General features: G+C 44.3%; 1 protein-coding gene across 5 annotated transcripts; it reads left to right on the top strand.

Moving 5' to 3' along the window:
* The first annotated feature begins 8,185 nt into the window (after positions 1-8,185).
* RAB29 (RAB29, member RAS oncogene family) lies at positions 8,186-15,331 on the top strand. 5 transcript variants are annotated; one of them, XM_010348980.3, is made up of 6 exons: positions 8,186-8,429; positions 8,572-8,814; positions 11,392-11,463; positions 12,334-12,515; positions 12,812-12,933; positions 13,413-15,331. In XM_010348980.3, exons 2-6 carry the CDS (start codon positions 8,691-8,693, stop codon positions 13,549-13,551), a joined length of 639 nt encoding a protein of 212 aa, XP_010347282.1. In that variant the 5' UTR covers positions 8,186-8,429; positions 8,572-8,690; the 3' UTR covers positions 13,552-15,331. The 5 variants fall into 5 exon arrangements, with proteins under 5 accessions (XP_010347282.1, XP_010347284.1, XP_074241019.1 ...); XM_010348982.3 differs by having other exon boundaries at positions 8,689-8,814; XM_074384918.1 differs by having other exon boundaries at positions 13,216-13,505.
* Positions 15,332-21,703: the final 6,372 nt, after the last annotated feature.

A 21,703-nucleotide genomic window follows, 5' to 3' on the forward strand; every position in this document is an offset into this window, starting at 1 on the left:
CTCAAAAAAAAAAAAAAAAAAAAAAAAAGAAATGAAACATCTCTAAAATGCAAGGATTGTGTGACAGAAAACACAGCATCGCCAGGCACAGTGGCTCACACCTGTAATCCCAGCACTTTGGGAGGCCCAGGTGGGTGGATCACCTGAGGTCAGGAGTTCAATACCAGCCTGACCAACATGCCGAAACCCCTCTCTACTAATAATACAAAAATTAGCTCGGTGTAGTGGTGGGCACCTGTAATCCCTGCTACTCGGAGGCTGAGGGAGGAGAATAGCTTGAACCCAGGAGGCGGGGGTTGCAGTGAGCCAAGATCGTGCCATCGCACTCTAGCCTGGGTAACAAGAGCAAAACTCCATCGCAAAAAAAAAAGAAAAAGTCAGTCATTTATTGAGAAACAGTGGTGCACAGGGACACACTGGAGAAGCTAGATGCAGGGTCCTTGCTCTCAAGGAGGTTGTACTCTGGTTTCAGCCTCTGTTGGGGGATTGTGCAATCAGATTCCCTCTCTGCAGAGGCTTACAATCTGGGTCAAAATAATGACAGCTATTAATTGTTGAGTACTCCCTGTGTGCCTTCACTGTGCACCTTGTAAGCCCTCAGAAATTTACAACAAACTGACTGCAAAGGCTTTGGAGTCAGTTGGGCCTGAGTTCAAATCCCAGCTCTTCTGCCTGTATTTGTATAACGCTGGGCAAATTGTTCACCCTCTCTGAGCTTCAGTTTCCTCATCTGTACTCATACTTATTTCATAGGATAGTTATGAGACCTCGGTGAGCTAATAAACATAAAGCACTAAGCTCCATGCCCAGTATGTGCTAAACCCAAAAATTCTAATCAATACTACAGTGGGGGAGGAATGAAGGCCAGTGACTAGGTCATGTCAGAACGCTGACCATGGGATAAATTCAGGGTGGATAAGGGAGCAGGCCGATGAAAAGGACACCCCATCAAGTCTTGGGAGTCAGGGACATCTTGGAGGAAGCTGAGAAGAATAGGAGTTAGCCTAGCAGAAAATAGGTGAAAGAGCCATCCTGCAGAGGGAACAAAGAGCTGAGCGAGGAAGTGAGCCTGATGCTTTTGGGAACTGTGAATAGATCTTTATGGCTGGAGTTGAGAGCGCAGATGTTGATAGCACAGCCTTATGAGATGCATGTATTTGTGACAAAGCAGTTTTTCTGAGATGGCAGATACAGAAAGGCAGTCAGAGCACAGCCCCACTGAGGTCTCTGACTACAAAGCCTATGCCAGGAACCACCGCCCACCCAGGACGTGCCCCCCATGAGATATGTCACAAAAGTATGGAAGAGATACTGGGTGCAAAACATTTGCCCATCTCAAAAAGCTGCCTTTTATCACAGCCTGTGCCCCGGTACTAACTCTTCAAAGCAATGTTAATAAGGCTATTAAAGGTTAATGGAAAGAGCATAATTGCTTGTTAATTATTATTTATGTAGTGTTTCACTATACAGTATAGTAGACATACTTTTAAATAATAGACTCATTTGCAACGTCAATATTATCTCTAATTCTGTAAGATAGATATTATTGCCATTTTACAAGAGAAAAATTGAGGCTCAGAGAAAAGTTAAATGGCTTGCCCAACATCTTATATTCACACCCAGGTTTCTCAGCCCAGTGCCTGCCTTCCATGCCTGGACCCAGATGAAATGGCTGGCCACGGTGCCCCTCTGTAAGGAACATAAAACGTTTCTAAAACAGTCAGAAAAATGGGTGACTGTTATCTCCGTTTTGCTTATGAGACACTATACATGACTGCAAAATGTTAATTGTTTACTGAAATAGTATCTTCCAATGGACATTTAAAGTCATGCCTCCCAGGCGCCAGCCTATCTCTGATGGTATTTTTGTAACATAATTACAGACAGCAGTACCAACTCAGAGGTCAGTCAGCTGACAGTCTCCTGAACTTAGCTGTTTCCTTTAGCCAAACTTCAGAAACCGAGTAATGCATAGTATAATGCTGTTTGCTGTACTGTATTTTATTATATTATCTAAATATGAAATCTTTTAATATGGCACCATGAAAATGTCTGGCTTGAAAGAGTAAAAACAAAAAGACAGCCGGGCGCGGTGGCTCACGCCTGTAATCCCAGCACTTTGGGAGGCCGAGGCGGGTGGATCACGAGGTCAAGAGATCGAGACCATCCTGGTCAACATGGTGAAACCCCGTCTCTACTAAAAATACAAAAAATTAGCTGAGCATGGTGGCGCGTGCCTGTAATCCTAGCTACTCAGGAGGCTGAGGCAGGAGAATTGCCTGAACCCAGGAGGCGGAGGTTGCAGTAAGCCAAGATCGCGCCATTGCACTCCAGCCTGGGTAACAAGAGTGAAACTCCGTCTCAAAAAAAAAAAAAAAAAACAAAACAAAAAGACAAAAACTCTAGAACCAGGCATAGTGGTATAAACCTATAGTCCCAGCTACCCAGGAGGCTGAGGCAGGAGGATCAGTTGAGCTCAGGAGTTTGAGTCTAGTCTGGACAATTTGGTGAGACCCTCTTTTCAAAAAAACAAAAATCTCAATAACTCAAGAAGAAAAAAGAAATTACAGAAAGTGAAGACAGATAGCTTGGCCAACCAGAAAAGAATGTTAAAACATAATTTAAAAGACTTTATGACCATATTTATGTCTAGTGAAGTATGAATGACTATCTAGTCATGGATTATTTAAGTTAAATGAAAAACACATCCAAATAAGTTTAAATGTTATGTCCTATTCAGTCATATTCATAGGGTATACAGTACTTGCTTTGAATTTAGATATTTTTTATTATATTCAAATGTCAAATGAAAGAAATGTTGAACAACTATATAGAGAACATTGCATTAGAGGAGGCCCAAATTGCGGCGGCCTTCTTGGGACACCCACGCGTTTATCAAGCTGTCTTTTGCTCTGCCAGACTGTCATGCTCATAACTTTCAATCATATTACCTAAGTTGTTGACTACTTCACAAATTACTTAGAAATAAAGTATGCAGTTTTTAGGAATTTGAAATCCCTGGAAAGAGAAACTACAGCTTTAAGAGGTTAATTGACCTGCCCCAGGTATCAAAGACGGAGTATTAACTACAGTCTCCTGACTGGCAGGCCACACACCAAACCAGCCTTCAATACAGGTTCAAGAAGGTGGCAGGGGGAGATGTCACCATGGCCAGAAGTACTTTTGGGACCCGTTTCCAGGCCAAGAACAAGGCCACTGATCTGTTGCCCTCAAAACTCCCATCCTGTGGAGGCAGAAGAGTCCATCATATGCCCACTCATGCTTCTACATTTTGAATCTCTCTCTTAGCTTCACATCTAGGTTATCTTTTTTCTGTATCAGGGTCAAAGCTGGCTGCCAGACCTCTAGGATGGCCTAGGGCTTACGTAGAATTTCTCCTACTTCTCCAACCAGACACAAGTGCCAGGCTGCCTTCACCAATCAGGGCAGATTCTTTTTTTTTTTTTTTTTTTTTAACTTCAGTAAGTAGGGGTCCTGTTGTCCACCTTCGGAAGGAGGAAACTCAGAAAACACAATGAGAATGCTGTACTCTTCTGAGAAGACTCCCTCATCCCCACACCCAGCTTAATGTTTAAAAATAGCTGTAATTAGAGGTAGACAGACATAGTAATAGATTTGGATCCCAGCTCTCTCAGCTTGTGGCCATAATTAGCCTCTTTTGGTCCCCAAAATGGAGCAATAATGGCCTCTCTGTGGGGTTGTTGGACACACAGAATTTAGATAAATAGCTTTTATGATGATGATGATAAAATGTGGGTTGAATTCGTGGTGGTAGTAGTACAAAGGAACTGGTGAATGAAGTGGATCGCCCTGGAGCGATGCTGGGTTTTATCCATCTATGACATGGGTGCAGCTGAAGCTGGACAATGCTGAGCAGTGAGAAGCGCCAGCCCACTTCACGGTTAGGTCTCTACTGGGTGAAGGCTATGATCTGGCTAAGCTAAGCCAACTGTGACCCTGAGCCCAGCCTCATCCTCAGAGTCTCAGAAACCTAGTCCCATTCAGACATCATCCCACTCAGGGAGGCTGCCAGACCCACACACCCCCAGAGGCCTGTGTGTCAGCTACATGCCAGCTGGTCAGTGGACTAGACAGACATGTCAGCCTAACCCGCGCATTCTCTCCCTGGAAGCAAGACACGTGGAAAGGCAGATGTTCAGAAAGTACCTGGAAAGTCATGAATCCTAACAGAGAAGTTAGTTTTAAAACTCAAAGGTCCAGCGGGCACCAGGCCTTGTTATATTTGGCTGCACAAGTCTGCACAACAGAGATACCTGACAGAGGGCCAGCTATTCTCATAAGACTCTGGTCCCTCTGCCAGACAGAGCCCAAAGGAATGAAGCCAGAATTCTTGCAGTCTCCCTTCTTTGCCTCTGAAACCTTTCTTTAGATCAGCGTCTTCCTTCTTTAGGTGTGTTTATACCTTCCATCAGTGTCACTTCCTTCCTGGGCACCTCTCATTACACGTGGATTTCACAGTTTATCTCTGAGAGGGGCAGGAGGACAATGCTACTTCCAAGTTCTTGGCAAGGAGAGGCAGGTTATCAGTGGGTAACTGAGGATGGCCTATGGGTGCAATAATCTCTGCTTTCCTCACCCCCTAGAGAGTTGAAATAACAGGAAAATAGAACAGTCACGTCCATGTTGGAAGGGAACTTTTTTTTTGTTTCACAGACTAGACTTTCCCAGTGCCATATTGATGGTTGGGACCACACAACCAATTCTTTAAAGCAAAATTTTTTCTTTAGTTTTCACTTTTTTGCTGTCTTCTTTCCCTGGCCTTTATTTGGAGTAGAAGGAGGATAGCCACAGAAGGCGGCAAATGTGGTAACCAAGGCGGTGGAAACCATAGTTCAGTGTTTTCCCCGGATACTCCCAGGCCCAAATCTAGCCTAGATCCTTGGCACGGGCCGGCAGAGGAATGACTGGCAGGCTGCCCTTTGAACTTGCCAGCCTCTCTGTCCTGAGGGTTTCCTTGGGCACCTTGCTGCGAAGTCTTCCGGCTGAATGCTTAGCTGGGTCACAGGCATTTCACCAAGCTGCCTGCCCCTGCCCAAAGGAATCGCCAAAAGTTATTATCATTGAAGTGAGTCTGGAGGTTGGGACTGAGGAAAAGCTGCAGCCTCCTGGCCTCGCCCTTCTCTGGGTCTGTCCCTCTCCTCTGCACTGCTGGGCCGTTCGCTGTATCACTTCAGTCTTCCCTTCACGTTACAAAGCATTTTTCCGTTCTGCTCCTAGGACAGTGGTGGAGGCTGTGGAGATTATATAAGCTGTCTCTCCTCTATTTGAAGTCAAGCTCCCAAGTCCTTAGGAGATTGCCTGGCACCAGGTCATTTCTTCAACAAGTGTTTATTGAATTCATAGTGTAGGCATTGCCAATAACTACCTGACATCAGCAACATGCTAACAAGTACACCACATCCTCTGTGTGGGGCTCTTGTCCAAAATGTTTTTTACATCTAATCTTGAGGAAACAAACAGACAATCCAGGATATGAGACTTTCTATAAGAAAACTGGCATGGACACTAAAAAGAAAGTCAATGTTATAGAAAGTTTAAAAAAAAAAAAGGCAGATTGTTAGAGATAGTACTGTCCAACAGACCTTTCTGTGATGATGGAAATAGTTTAAGTCTGTGCTGTTCAACGTAGTAACTGCTAGCCAAATATGGCTATTGAGCACTTGAAGTGTGGCTAGGCGACAGATGAGCCAGCCTGTACATTTATTTGTTTTAATTAATTAATTTTAAAAAATATTTTAGAGATGGGATCTCACTGTGTTGCCCAGGCTGGTCTCAAACTCCTGACCTCAAGCCAAAAAGTAGCTGGGTATGGTGGTGCACACCTGTATTTCCAGCAGCTCGGGAGGCTGAGGCAGGAGAATCGCTCGAACCCAGGAGGCGGAGGTGGCAGGGAGCCGAGATCGTGCCACTGCACTCCAGCCAGGTTGACAGAGCAAGAATCCATCTAAAAAAAAAAAAAAAGTGTTAAATGGCTGTGTATGTTATTGGTAAGACTCCCAGTCAACAGTAGGCTATTAGTAGTTAAGTTCTCGTTAGTCAAAAGTGATGCACAAATTTTCCACTGGAGGTTAGGTAGGCTCTCCTAACCCCTGAGTTGTTCAAGGGCCTACTATATATGCAAATCAATTGTTTAGCACTTTGAATGTGTGTTCTTTCTCTCTTATTTATAACAGTCTCTCTTAAAAACTACAATCAGAACTGTGATTTAGTATTGAAGAAATGCACCTCTTGGACAGGTGTAGTGGCTCATGCCTGTAATCCCAGCACTTTGGGAGGCCAAGGCGGACGGATCACTTGAGGTCAGGAATTCAAGACCAGCCTGGCCAATACAGGGAAATCCCATCTCTACTAAAAGTACAAAACGTATCCGGGTGTGGTGGCGGGTGCCTATAAGCCAAGCTACTTGAGAGGCTAAGGCAGGATAATCGCTTAAACCCAGGAGGCAGAGGTTGCAGTGAGCAGCCTGGCCAACATGGTGAAACCCCGCCTCTACAAAAAATACAAAAATTAGCCGGGCTTGGTGGCACACAGCTGTAGTCCCAGCTACTCAAGAGGCTGAGGCAGGAGACTCACTTGAGCCCAGGAAGTGAAGGTTGCAGTGAGCCAAGATCCAGCCTGGATGACAGAGTGAGACTCTGTCTCGAGAAATTGAATAAATAAATACAAGAGTATAAAGGGACATGTATAAAGGAAATAATAATGCTCAGAATCTGAAGTCTACAGGGAGGGAAGAAATGATGAGTCCAGTGACAGAAATAGGGAAGCTGAGAAAAGGAGCTATTTTTGTGGCTATGTAATAAGAGGGAGGATGTGGCAGGACATCCAAGTGGAGGCATCTTTTGGAAAGCTGAATATCACTGATCGAAGATAAAAAAAACAAATAAAGGGAAGATAGATCTTTCACACCAAGGACTATTCACTCAAGAGTTTGTGGAATGATTGACTCAGAGACCAAGAATCAAGCCTTAGGAAACACTTAGAGGGAAATGGTGTGGAGAGAAACCTCAAAGAAAAAGATAATTATCAGAGAAGTAGGAGGATGAAAAAGAAAGAACCGTGTCGTGTCGTGTCGTAGAAGGCATATGGGAAACAAATGTCAAAGGAGTGGTCAGCTATGTCAAAGCAACTAGGAACAGAGAAAATTGGATCCTTAAAGGTGAGTAGCCTGGTCTAAGCTCCTGTGCCTGGGCAACAAACATTTTGGGCAAAATATATTGTGAACCATGCTCATGCTCTTTCCCCACAGAACATAAGTGATAGCCTCTCTGTCAAGAGACCTAAGCAAGATTCCATAGTGTCTGGTCCTGGGCTGTTCACATGGGCTTGCTGGGTCTCTTCCTCAATTCCTAGAAAAAGTATAGAAAATGGAACTCTCTTTGCTTGCCATTGAGCTCATGTCCTGCCAACTCCTACCTAAATGACAGGCAGGTCTGTAAAGTTACAGGCTGAGAAATTAGAATTATTTGTCAAACCCTAGTTTTATGATGATCTGTTAGCAACAGCCACAACAAATCAAGGATTCCCAGTGCATTTCAATTAGCTTCTAGCTCAAATGATACATGAATAAATAGCATGGTTAGAACAGGCATTGTAGAAGTATGAATGGGGACTGTCTCCTGTTTTCTGTCTATTGTTGGATATTAAATGCTGTAACTTTTGGCATATGTTTTTCCAAGGAACGGTCTCTTGGGTCAAGTTTTCCTGAACTTGCCTGGTATTGGGCAAGTTCATATGGAAACTATGAGTAATTTCACGAGGTCCTGGGCTTGTCTATCTATTTGAAGGAATAGGAAATGGACTTCACTTGGAGCATGATCTGTGAGGCTTGGGCTTTTATTAGTGAATTAAGTTTTACTCTTAACTACGCAAAACCTTTAAAGACAGGAGAAAACTATCTGGGGACAGATTCAGGCCAGTGAGATCACGTTGCACAAATCTCCTCTTAAGGGATCTTTACTGACCCAGAACCGTTTCAAAACAAGATTCCGAACTGTTGTAGGAGTTTGAAGCCTTGAAACATTGTGTAGGTTGGTTTAAAACAAAATAATGAATACACTACATTTCCCAGGAGGATTCGCGGGTGAGCCTCTGCACTCGGCTAGTTCTCTCTACCGCGAGGAGAGTTGGGAAATGTAGTGCTCCAGGCAACCCTGCACGTGACGCTGGCGGAGGAAGGCGAGAGAGAGGCGCGGGAGGGGGTCTAGGGAACCGAGGTGCCGGCTGCTTTTTCCTCACAATTCGGTTTGTGCAGCAAGGGGAGGGTCCTCATCATCTGGCCCCAGTGGTGTAATGAGCTGACTGGGATTCAGTTGCTGGCTTGGAGCCGCTCCGGGGAAGTCCCGGTGGGTGAGGTTCCGCAGCGCCTGGTCCCGTTTCTCGGCAGTCGGGTAGGTGGGGTAGGGGGGAAGGTGCGAACAGCCAGGGGCACGGAGCTCGCGCCCTGCGCCCCACCCAGGTTGTGGCCGCCCGGGGAGGAAGCGCGCATAGGTTGAGTGCAAAGTTTCCTTTTTTGCTTTCTCGTCAGAGCAGCCCTCACAGGCGGTGGGTGGGAATGCCTCGCTTCAGTTTGAAGAGGGTCCGGAGCCAAAGGGGTTAAAACAAGCTACTTCCCCACTCTCCGCCTCTCTAAAACGCACGCTCCGCTAGCCATGGGCAGCCGCGACCACCTGTTCAAAGTGCTGGTGGTGGGGGACGCCGCAGTGGGCAAGACGTCGCTGGTGCAGCGATATTGCCAGGACAGCTTCAGCAAACACTACAAGTCCACGGTGGGAGGTGAGACGTCTCTGGGGGGAGGAGTCGGGAGAGGCCCCGGCCGCGGACTCGAACTGGGGATCCAAGCGGGATGGGGATTTGCTGTCGGTTGTTGGAGCCTTCTTCGGGCCGGGAAGTAGTGTCAGGGAATCTGGATGGAGTAATTGCTGGGTGTTTGGTTTACACGCCTCTCCTGGGTTTCCCCAGTTCGATTTTCCCAACCTGAACCGACTGCCTGGAGAAAGGTAAGGGCTAAGGAGTGACGATGAGAATAGGGAAGGGAGGCTGAGGATGAGCAGTTGCTGTTTATTGCGAGCTCACTGTGAACCCAAGTCTCCTGCCTCAGCCTTTCAGCTGTCAGGGGCAAATCTCTCCAGTCGGCAGAAGCAGCTGAGGTCCTCTGTAGGGCCTCCTGGTTAGGTGCAGTCTGGGGCTGTTGTCCTGCCCGTCTCTGTTGAGGAAGGAACCGCAAGGTGTTTAACCTGCCGCCTCGGGGAGAACGCAGAACGGGTTGGAAGAACTTTAGCTCGGTTATGGGGCTGTGCGTGGGATGGAAGACACAAAATCCTCAAACGAGCCCCTTGGCTACGCAGTCAGATGCCCATGAGGGCTGATGAGCTGTGTTTTTGTCCGTTGATTGCTTAAATAAAGGTAACCAAGGAAGTCTTTGAAGCATGTGAAACATACCACTTCTCTGATCTATCTTCCCACCACTTTTTCCCTCAAACTGGAGAAGGTAGGGAGGAAGGGAACACCGTCATTTCTTTCTCGGGCGTAGCCTTTGGACTCAACTGTTTTTTCAGAGGTAGAACTGCCTTATTGTTAATTAGAAGGTATTTAGCTAGGAAGAGCTGGTGATGGGGGAAGAGTAACTTAAAATTTTATCTATCTCTGTTAAAATAACTTAAGGGGGGGAAACTTATACTAATGGAAAAACTGAAAAATGTGTGCTCATGTTCATATGGAAGTTTAAAAAGAAATTAACAAGCATTTACATTGCAATTGAAACATTCTCCTTAAGAACCCCCAGCAGGGCTGGGCACAGTGGTTCACTTCTGTAATCTCAGCACTTTGGGAGGCAGAGGTGGCCAGATCATTTGAAGTTAGGAGTTCAAGACCAGCCTGACCAACATGGTGAAACCCCCATCTCTACTAAAAATACAAAAAAAATTAGTCGGGCGTGGTGGCACACACCTGTAATCCCAGCTACTTGGAGGCTGAGGCAGGAGAATCGCTTGAACCTGGGAGGCGGAGGTTGCAGTGAACCAAGATCACACTACTGGACTCCAGCCTGGATGATAGAGCAAGGACTCTGTGTCAAAAAAACAAAACAAAAAAAAAACAGTAGGGCCCAGTGAGGTGGTTCATACTTGCAATCCCAGCACTTTAGGAGGCGGAGACAGGAGGATTGCTTGAGACCAGCCATGGGAAACATGGCAAGACCCCACCTCTACAAAAATTAAAGAAAAAAGTAGCTGTGGTCCCAGCTACTTGGGAAACTGAGGCAAGAGGATTGCTTGAACTCAGAAGGTCAAGACTTCAGTGAGCCCTGTTCACACCACTCACTGCACTGTAACCTGGGCAACAGAGCAAGACACTGTCTCAAAAACAAAAGAACAAAGAAATTTAAGTCCGGCAAAATTACGGGTTTAAAGTTTCAGACACTCTATCTTGACTACTCAGACCTCCCACTCCTAAATAACATAAGGTTCCTATTTCACAGATTTAAGTTAAAAGTGTCCTGCTATTAATAGTGAATTTTTAATAATTGCTATAGTTTTTCTTTAGCAAAGAACATAATTGACTCTGGCTAATTTTTTCTCAGTGTTTATTCTAAATTTCCCTTAGCTTTGATTCCTGTCACAGATGTAAAAGATAATATTTCCAAACCTCAGGAATTACTCTGTTTCTCTCCTCATCCAAAAGCTTTCCCTGTGGAATACTCACCCAGCCTTAACTCAAGGAGTCTCAGCACGTGCAGACTTGGTGGTAGATTCCAGCAGGACTCTTCAGCAACATCCATGGGGTGTCTTCTTCCTGGGACTCCTCTGGGACCTTTTCCATTTATTCCATTCTTGCCCAAGATAATACCTGCAGCCTTACGGTGGATGTAGAGTTTCCCAGGGTGTGTTCTCATAATACAATTTGATTAGAAACCAACAGTGAAATTGAATGTGGACGATACAAAAGCAACCACACTTATCTCATTTCCCCCTTCTCCCCTATCATCCCTTTCCTGAGAAAACCCCCTAAATCTCCCAGAAACTGCTTAACCTGAGAATGAGAGTTGTTTTCATAGCTACTCCTACCCTCGTCTATAGTTACTCTTGCCTTCAGTCTTGGAGACAAGTCTTAGCAAATAAATGAGCTTTACAAGAGAGTAAAAGCTGGAAACCCCTTTGAAAAGTGAGTATGAATCATCCATCTCACACTTAATACATGCATGTGGATCCATCTCAGTGAATTGAGGGCTTAAAGATAAACAAATGGAATTGGTTATATGTCCCTAGGGTTGTCACTGCCTTTTTGATTTGAGTTTATCCCTATTCATTTTTTACAGTGAAATTTTATTAAAGTATAATGTGCATATATTTTCAGTGGATTTTGCTCTGAAGGTTCTCCAGTGGTCTGACTCCGAGATAGTGCGGCTTCAACTGTGGGATATTGCAGGTAAAGTGAGAGGGCTGGATAGGAACAAGGGAAGAAATTTTTATTTAACCAGCAAGCTTTGAGGAAAAAAAAAAAAAAAATGAGGCAGCAAAGCCAGAAATTGTTTTTCTGAAGCTGGAATGATTGAGCGCTCTGAGGACACATGAGCTGAATAGATGCAGAGCTTTTGTAGATGTTTTGCCCTGAATAAATCTGGAGTAGTCTGTATGTGGATGGAGGGGCTGGCAAGGTGGTGGATTGTCCAGACCAGACCATAGGTGGTCACTCCCACAGCAGGGGAGGCTGCTTTTTCTAGATTTAAGGCTGACCTTGGTGAAAAACAAGATCCCCAGAAAATAGATACAATGAAAATAGTGAATCCTTATTATGTGCCAAGCGTTCTTCTAAGCATTTTAAATTCAATGACTCACTAATCCTCACACCAACCCTATAATAAAAGCTGCTTTTGGAGAATCTCTTGAACCTGGGAGGCAGAGATTGCAGTGAGCTGAGATCGCACCATTACACTCCAGCCTGGGCAGTAAGAGTGAAACTCTGTTTCAAAAAAAAAGGCTACTGCTTTTATCTTCACTTCACAGTTGAGAAATCTGAAGCAGTGAGAGCCTGATTTGCCCAAAATCACATAGTGTGCAGCAGAGCAGAGATTTGGACTGGAGCAATCTGGGTGCTGAATCTGCCTTGGAAATAATCAGGCCTCATTATCCTTTTATGGGATAGATAGAAAACCAAGAGTCAGAGGGGGAAAGTGAGTGGCTCCCTCTGCCACATATGCTTACTTCCCTCTTCCATAAGGAATGGGGAGAGGGCGAGGTGTTAGGATACAGAGGCTGGCTCTCAGGTCACCTTGAGAACTCTCCCCTTTTTCCCCAGGGCAGGAGCGTTTTACCTCTATGACACGACTGTATTATCGGGATGCCTCTGCCTGTGTTATTATGTTTGACGTTACCAATGCCACTACCTTCAGCAACAGCCAGAGGTGGAAACAGGACCTAGACAGTAAGCTCACGCTGCCCAATGGAGAGCCCGTGCCCTGCCTGCTCTTGGCCAACAAGGTATGTGACCAATCTCAGGAAATGGCCCCTAGCCTCTATCTGTGGTTAGAAAGTTAAGTAAAATGCTCTCGGATTCTGGGCATCCATTTCCCCTTCTTAAGTTGGCAGAATCATCTCTACCTCCTTTCAAAGGATGTTGAGGGTGAGACTTTCTTTGAGAAGAATGTTGACTGTAGATTTCCGATGCTGGTGTTCTCATCCATTGGTGGGAAAATGTTTTATAGCCACAGTATCTCAGCCATATTCTTATTCCCAGAAAGTCTATGATGTTGCCTTTTATTTTTTCTCTTTGCCAGTGTGATCTGTCCCCTTGGGCAGTGAGTCGGGACCAGATTGACCGGTTCAGTAAAGAGAACGGTTTCACAGGTTGGACAGAAACATCGGTCAAGGAGAACAAAAATATTAATGAGGCTATGAGGTAAGTAGCTCATGCTGTTCTGAGAATAGGCATGCAGATGTAGCCATCTTCCACTGTGACCCTGTGGACCCTCTTTTCTTGTTTCTGAGCCAGTAATGACAGAGCCACTGGAATGCCAGCCCCTAAAGGTCAGGGATACTGTCTTCTCTCCTGAGATAACTGAGGACAAAGGGGCATTTAAACCTTCCGGCTTTACCAAACATGGATGACAAGTCAGACTACGTCTGCCATTCCTGCTTTTTCTCTAAAATAAGCTTCTCAGGCTTGTTTTTTGTTCTTTAGCGTCCTTATTGAAAAGATGATGAGAAATTCCAGAGAAGATACCCTGTCTTTGTCTACCAAAGGGGACTACATCAATCTACAAACCAAATCCTCCAGCTGGTCCTGCTGCTAGAATTGTTTGGCTTGCTTTCCATTCCAGTTCTGGGAGTCCTTCTCAATCTCTTCCCTTTGGTTGCCAACCTGGCAATTTTTTTCAGTACATTCGAATTGTCTCCTGACTGCTGTCCAGGAAGGAGGCCCGTTGTCACTTGGAAAAGACACCTGGGACCCATGTGCATTTCTGCATCTCCTGGATTCGCCTTTGACATGCTGCCGGCTGATGTTAGTTCCAGTTAGTGCCTTCTGTGTAAGATCATCTCATCACTCCTCCATCTGTGATCTGGAATTTTGCGAGGAGGATAAGAAATCAGCACCTGCGTTTTGGAGGTTATAATTCTCGCCTACTTTTGAGCTTATTTTTCTATTTGGTATGCACTGATATCATGACTTCCAATGGAGAGGAAAAGGAGATCAATGTCATTTCCCAAATTTCTTGTAGGCCATTGCTTTCAGATTCTTTCTGTCTTGGAATGGAAACATCTGATTCTGGAATGAGGAAGGAGTGGGTGTGGCTATCTATGGATTTTTGGCTACTAGAAGCTACCCAGAAGTCCCTGTATTTTTGAAACTTCTAACGTCATAATTAAGTGTCTCTTGTCTTGGCATCAAGAATGGTCAAGTTTTTTGGCTGGGCATGTATCTCATACCTGTAATCCCAATATTTGGGGAGGCCAAGGTGAGTGGATCACTTGAGGTCAGGAGTTCAAGACCAGCCTGGCCAGCATGGCAAAACCCCATGCATGCCTTGATGGCATGCATCTGTAGTCCCAGCTACTCTGGAGGCTAAAGTGGGGAAATTGCTTGAGACTGGGAGGCAGAGGTTGCAATGAGCAGAGATCATGCCACTGCACTCCAGCCTGGGCAACAGAGCCAGACTCCATCTCAAAAAAAAAGAAAAAAAGAATAGTCAAATTTTAAACCACCTATCTCATGCAATGAGAGCATTTTCTTCCACAAAGAGCTTAGTTCTCATGATAGGGTTGTCTAGTGTCTCCTGTTTCCAGGTTTCTGGGTTGATGTCTTAATGCATAATACTGCAAGTGACATCAGTTGGCTGTGATGCTTCGAAATAGGTCTGCTCCTCACAGCTTTGGGAATCTGAATGGAAGAAGAAAAGGGAGAAGTTAACAGCCTCCACCGGGCAACTTGGGGAGCACTTACACACTTAGTCATAGGAAACAAATATTACATGGAGGCCCTGGCCTTGGGGAGAAGAGTGGAGAGACAGAAAATCGTTAGGTAATTTAAGTACTAAGTTGGGCAGGGTTTTGTGGTATCAAATCACTACGAGACAGTTTAATTTGTTAAATTCTCTCAAGAATGGTGATTTATAACCTGCCCAAAGGTATTGATATTCTTAGTAAACTCAGAGGGCTGAAGTTCTTTGATAGACCTTAAATAAGTGTCCTAAGTCAGGATTCCCAAATCTGGCTGGTCAGAAATACCTGGGAAGTTTGTTAACACTTTAAAAAATGTTTTAAGATTTTTGGGTCCCAACTTCAAATCTACTGAATCAAAATTTCGAGGGACGAAACCTAGGTATGTGTTGTTGTTTTCAGAGCTTCTCAGGTGATTGCGAACAGCCTGGTTTGGGAACCATTGCTGGAGAACTTGGTAAAGATACAAAGACCCAGACCTTTTGTATTTGCATTTAAATACAAATCCTGGGTTTCTATATACTCTGTTAGCTCTTTGCTGATGCTGCTACACACGAGACTTTGAAAACTGCTGTCCTAAGAAGGAGATCAGAGGCCACATATCAGAGAAGGGGGGATCAAATCTTCGGTGGTTTGTTGTGTGGTTTTTTTAATGTCAGTTATTTTAACTTGAATAGGCTTCTGAAAACTTGTATTATTAGTTCTCTTTTGTATTACCATTTTCAGATGGGGATTTGATTACTATGATTCTGAAGATAACAGTGGAGTAGCAAATTTCATTGATATCAAGAGATAATTGATTTTCATTCATTGGTTTGAACACCTGCAAAATCACAAATAAATGAGAACTAAGTCTTGTATTCATGGTAGTTATTGGCCTTAAATGTGAGTTTGTCAAAGTGCTGTTTTATACTGATAGCTCAAGAGGATTGTGGAAATGGAGACTTTATTTTTTAAATTCCTTTTTTTTTATTTTTTAAATTTTTTATTCAAGGGGTACATATACTAGTTTGTTACATGGATATATTGTGTGATGCTAAAGTTTGGGTTTCTGCTTAGCCTGTCTCCCAAATAGTGAACATAGTACCCAGTAGGCAGTTTGTCAGCACTTACTCCCTCTCTCCTCACTTTTAGGAGTCCCCAGTGTCTATTGTTTCCATCTTTTTTTTTTTAATTTATAATTTTCTAAAATAGAGATGGGGTTTCACCATGTTGGCCAGGGTGGTCTCGATCTACTGACCTCGTGTTCTGCCTGCCTCAGCCTCCCAGAGTGCTGGGATTACAGGCGTGAGCCACCATGCCCTGCCTATTTCCATCTTTATGCGTGTACCCAGTGTTTACTTCCCACTTGCAAGTGAGAAATGCAATTAAATACCTTCTTTTAAAATGAAGGTAGGCCAGGCATGGTGGCTTACGCCTGTAATCCCAGCACTGTGGGAGGCCGAGGTGGGTGGATCACCTGAGGTCAGGTGTTTGAGACCACCCTGGCCAACATGGTGAAACCCCATCTCTATAAAAATAAAAAATAAAATGAAGGTAAATATTATTCTGTTTACCTGTTAATTTACTAATACCAACTGCATCCCTCTGCCTAGTACCAATTCAGTACTTGATGTAACATGCCAGACACTGCTTGAAAATGTGACCTGTCGCCGGGCACGGTGGCTCAAGCCTGTAATCCCAGCACTTTGGGAGGCCGAGGTGGGTGGATCACGAGGTCAAGAGATCGAGACCATCCCGGTCAACATGGTGAAACCCCGTCTCTACTAAAAATACAAAAAATTAGCTGGGCATGGTGGCGCGTGCCTGTAATCCCAGCTACTCAGGAGGCTGAGGCAGGAGAATTGCCTGAACCCAGGAGGCGGAGGTTGCGGTGAGCCGAGATCGTGCCATTGCACTCCAGCCTGGGTAACAAGAGCGAAACTCCGTCTCAAAAAAAAAAAAAGAAAGAAAGAAAATGTGACCTGTTTGAAAAACTGAATGTGCCTGTTTTCCCATTTGCTGACTCAGGATTTACCTGCTTTTTCAAGCATTGCTAGAGGCTGGCCAGCCAGCCAGCCCTTCTGGATATTCTCTCCCAACTGGTGAACGTTTTATGCCTGAAACTAATTAAAGAAGGAACTGAAATATAACTAATTCCTCTTCGTGCCCCCATGCATAAAGAAAAGAAATTATGATTAGGAAAAATAAAATATTTACATGAATGGAAATGTGATGCTACTAAAAATAATTAGGTATTATCATTCGGATGCTACCTCTTTGGAGCATTCAAAAGAGGTAGCGTCCAAAATTGTTTGGAACATAGATATTGCAGCCTCTCCCTACAGACGGCCCTATATTTGTGACAAGATCCCTCTCCAACCACTCAGCTGGTCTTTGGCCAAAAAGAAAACGTAGTTCCCCAAGAGTGTTCTCAGAAACCAAGGGCTGAGAACACAGCTGTGGGGTAGCGTCTGCCCTGGCTTTCTTCTTTGAACAGACTATAACTGAGTGACCAAACAAGTGAGGCAGAGGAGATTGTAGGTCAGGGAACGCCCTTTAGCAGTAAAGAATGGTTTGCTAGGCCGGCCACGGTGGCTCATGCCTATAACCAGAGCACTTTGGAAGGCCAAGGCGGTGGGTCAATGAGGTCAAGAGATCAAGACCATCCTGGCCAACATGGTGAAACCCCGTCTCTACTAAAAATACAAAAATCAGCTGAGCATGGTGGAGCATGCCTGTAGTCCCAGCTACTCGAGAGGCTGAGGCAGGAGACTCACTTGAACCCAGGAGGCGGAGGTTGCAGTGAGCCAAGGTCGCCACTACACTCCAGCCTGGCGACAGAGTGAGACTCCATGTCAATAAATAAATAAATAAATAAAAGAATGGTTTGCTGGGAGGTTTTTTTGGTTTTTTTGAGACTGAGTTTCGCTCTTGTTACCCAGGCTGGAGTGCAATGGCACGATCTCGGCTCACCACAACCTCCGTCTCCTGGGTTCAGGCAATTCTCCTGCCTCAGCCTCCTGAGTAGCTGGGATTACAGGCACGCGCCACCATGCCCGGCTAATTTTTTGTATTTTTAGTTGAGACGGGGGTTTCACCATGTTGACCAGGATGGTCTCGATCTCTTGACCTCGTGATCCACCCGCCTCAGCTTCCCAAAGTGCTGGGACTACAGGCTTGAGCCACCACGCCCGGCCTGGTTTGCTGTTTTATCACTACTGTTGAGCCAGAATTACCCCAAGGTATTTCCCTAATTCACTTTCTCCAGCTGGGGTCACTCACTGTTTCCTATCATCTCCGGATTTCACTTTTTCTGAGGTGGTCTGTCTTTGGTCCTCAGTATACAATCTCATCTAACGTGAGGACTTTCTTGCCTAATACTTTTGTAGACAATGGCTAAGGCCATGGTTAGAGGATGTAAAAATTTCCATGGAATTCTGTAAAATACAGTAACCAGATTGCCCAAGGAAACAAAACTCAATGCACTTTTCCCCTCCACCCTTCTTGGTTCACTGTGTGTAGGAAGATTTCCTCAGCCGTGGAAGTGACTCATTTGTTAAAGCCAAATAAGCCCCAAAACTGCAGGCTAGAATAGGTAGGAAGTCACTAGAAAATGAGGTTTTCTGGAAAGAACTCTACAGAGAGAGAGAGAGAGAGAGAGAGTTGTGTTTTTTTGGGGGGTTTTCTTGAGACAGGGTCTCACTCTGTCACTGAAGCTAGAGTGCAGTGGTGCAATCTCAGCTCACTGCAGCCTTGACCTCGTGGTTGCAAGCCATCCTCCCACCTCAGCCTCGAGTAGCTGGGACTATAGCGTACGCCACCACACCTGGCTAACTTTTGTATTTTCGTAAAGACGGGTTCACTGTGTTGCCCAGACTGGTCTTGACTTCCTAAGCTCGGGTGACCTGCCCACCTCTGCCTCCCACAGTGCTGGGATTACAGGAGGCATGAGCCCCCCCACACACCACACCCAGCCTTGCATTATGTCTTTTTTTTTTTTTTTTTTTTTTGAGACAGGGTCTTACTCTGTTGCCCCAGCTGGAGTATAGTGGTGCTATCTCAGCTCACTACAGCCTCAACCTCCTGGACCCAAGCAATCCTCCAACCTTCTCGCCTCAGCCTCATGAGTTCCTGAAACTACAGGCTCATGCCACCATGCCCAGCTCATTTTTGTATTTTTTGTAGAGACAGGGTTTCACCATGTTTCTACATATCTTTTTTGATTCTGCCATAAATACCAGAGACTTCAGAATATAGTCAGAATATATGACCTTTGTTGCTGGAAAAACCCTGCCTGTGTTTATAGTCTTCCAGGATGACCTGAATTCTCTCAAGTTTTAGCTGCAGTTTTGGTATAATCATATTGTTCTATATTAGAGTCCTCCAGGGAAACAGAACCAATAAGAGGGATAAATATTATAAATATAAGATATATAGAAATAAATATATAGGGAGATATAGATATATAAGTATACATGTGTTTACTGTAAGGAATTGGCTCACACAATTATGGAGGCTGACAAATCCAAAATCTGCAGAGCTTGGCTGGGTGTAGTGGCTCATGCCTATAGTCCCAACACTTTGGGAGGCTGAGGCGAGTGGATCTTTGAAGTCAGAAGTTCAAGACAAGCCTGGCCAATGTGATGAAATCCCATCTCTACTAAGAATACAAAAATTAGCCAGGCATGGTGGTGGGTGCCTATAGTCCCAGCTACTTGGGAGGCTGAGGCAGGAGATTGCTTGCATCTGGGAGGCAGAGGTTGCAGCGAGCCAAAATTGCACTACCGCACTCCAGCCTGGGTGACAGAGCGAGACACTGTCTCAAAAAAAATCTGCAGAGCTGATGTCCAGCAGGCGGAAGAGCCAATGCTCCAGTTCAAAGCCCATCAGGCAGGAGAATTCTCTTGTACTTGGAGGAAGGCAGTATTTTGTTCTACTCAGACCTTCAACTGATTGGATGAGGCCCACCTAGGGAGAGCAATCTGCTTTACTCAGTCTGCCAATATAAATGTTAATCTCATCCAAAACACCCTTACAGAAACACCCAAAATAATGACTGACCAAGTATTTGGACATCCTGTGGTCCAGTCAAATTGATAGATAAAATCAACCATCACATGATGATGGGTACTGTTTTGTACATTCTAATTTAACTCACAATCAAGTTAAAGTTCATCTGATTAAGAACTAATTACACGTTAATGGGAATAAAGAAAGCAGATAGGAAGAGGAAAGAGGTATTTTATGATTTATTTCGCATAGAATTCTTCCCTCAGATCTGTGAGTTATATATGCCTCTTACACTATCTTTGAAATAAGAAAGCAAGCAATTCTTCCCATTCTGTGTTTCAGGGAACAAATGTCTTGAAATTTGACTGACTGAAAGCCAGCCGGTTGAATTTGTAATAAAGCCAAGGCATAACTGCAAGTCTTCTCATTCTCTGTCTCCATTCTGTCATTTAGGTTTCTGGGAAACATTTGGCCTGAAAAACCTATTTTAGAAAATAAGCCCAGACATTTAGAGAAACAGAACTGAGCCCTTTGGGGTTTGAAACTCTTGGTTTGTGTTAGATAGCTTTTGAGAACATGTTCATGTGTAAAAGAGAGACATGCATGTAATTAAATTTGGGGCCAAATTAGGTGCAGTTAGAATAGCATACAGTACAGACATTTCCCGAGCTGTTTCATTGACAAGTACCACTTACTAAGACATGTCACCTCAGTGACTGTCATTTAATTTTGAATATCACTTTTTTGTTTGTAAGTGCAGAGATTTTGACAGCCATTCCAGCTTCAACTGTTGCAGCCAGTAGCTAATGTTAATCTGACTGTTTGCTATAAACCAAGTACTCGCCCAAGTACTTTACATGAATTATTTTTATTTTCACAATGATCCTATGAAATAAACATGTGAGGAAATGAGGAACAAAAAATTTAGACTTTGCTCAAAGATTAAACAGCCAGCAAGTGGCAAAACTGTGATTTTTTTTTAACCTTAAGTGGTGTTGCTCCAGAAACTGGGCCCTTTATTACACTACATTGCCTCCTTGAAGTTTTTCTCTTTAACAAGTTCTCAATATGGTGGGAACAGTAATGTATTAAATGGGTATACAAGTTTTCCAATACTTTTTTTTTTTTTTTTTTTGAGACAGAGCCTTGCTCTGTTGCCCAGACTGGAGTGCAATGGCGTGTTCTCGGCTCACTGGAACCTCTGTCTCAGGTTCAAGAGATTCTTCTGCCTCAGTCTCCCGAGTAGCTGGGATTATAGGCCCCTGCCATCACGCCTGGCTAACTATTTTTATGTAGAGACAGGGATTCACCATGTTGGCCAGGCTGGTCTCGAACTCCTGACCTCAGGTGATCCGCCCGCCTCTGCCTTCCAAAGTGCTGGGGTTACAGGCGTGAGCCACCGCACCTGGCCTTTCCAATACTTTCATAATAAAAGATGAAAAACCTACTCATTAAGGAAAATGAAAAAAAATCCGAACCACCCAGGGCCCAGCAACCCAAACAAAACCTCTATTTACATTTCGGAAAATTTGTCTTCAATCAACTTTTATACAAATACTTTTTCACATAACTGTATTCATATTTAAACAATTTTTTTTTTCCAGAGACAGGGGCTTGCTATGTTGCCCAGGCTGGTCTCAAACTCCTGGCCTCAAAAAATCCTCTACCTCAGTATACCAAAATGTTGGGATTACAGACATACAGACATGAGCCACAGCATCTAGCCTAAACAAAACATTCTTTATTACATGCCTTTTATGTGTCCATGGTCACAGGAGGAGTAGTAGGTGATATGAAAACCTATGCCATTTAAGTCCAAAGAAGAAGGATGTCAAGAAAGAGTTTTCAAAGTAGCATTTGAGATGGATAAAAAATTAAGAGCTGAGACAAGATTTCAGGTTGGGTGAAAGAAGCTTAGAATTCTTATGCAGGTTTGGGAAGTAGCCAGTAGAACCCAGAGTGTATGTTTAGAGCAGTGGGAAATAAGCTTAGATTGTTTAGGTCATTAATTGGCAATGATTTGGCAGATTGTTTAGGTCATTAATTTAAGCAATAGTGGTATATCTACCATGTGCCAGGTACTTCATTAGGTATATAAGATGCAGGGCTGGGGAAGAGAAGGTTCCTGTCTAGGAAGGCCAGTCCAGAAAGCAGATGGACATGTGAAAAGAACTGAGTCTCAGTGCAGAGAGCACCAAGTCTTCTTATGGTGATGGAGGACGAGGATGAGGTCAGGGAAA

The sequence above is a fragment of the Saimiri boliviensis genome, chromosome 14 (assembly GCF_048565385.1).
Source record: "Saimiri boliviensis isolate mSaiBol1 chromosome 14, mSaiBol1.pri, whole genome shotgun sequence".
NCBI lineage: Eukaryota > Metazoa > Chordata > Mammalia > Primates > Cebidae > Saimiri > Saimiri boliviensis.

What these genes read in the sequence shown, in the direction of transcription:
- RAB29 (XM_010348980.3), top strand. Translation starts at nt 8,691, where the DNA reads ATGGGCAGCCGCGACCACCTGTTCAAAGTGCTGGTGGTGGGGGACGCC. An exon ending in CTACAAGTCCACGGTGGGAG is followed by an intron (nt 8,815 to 11,391) that starts GTGAGACGTCTC and finishes ATATATTTTCAG; the next exon opens with TGGATTTTGCTCTGAAGGTT. An exon ending in GCCTGCTCTTGGCCAACAAG is followed by an intron (nt 12,516 to 12,811) that starts GTATGTGACCAA and finishes TCTCTTTGCCAG; the next exon opens with TGTGATCTGTCCCCTTGGGC.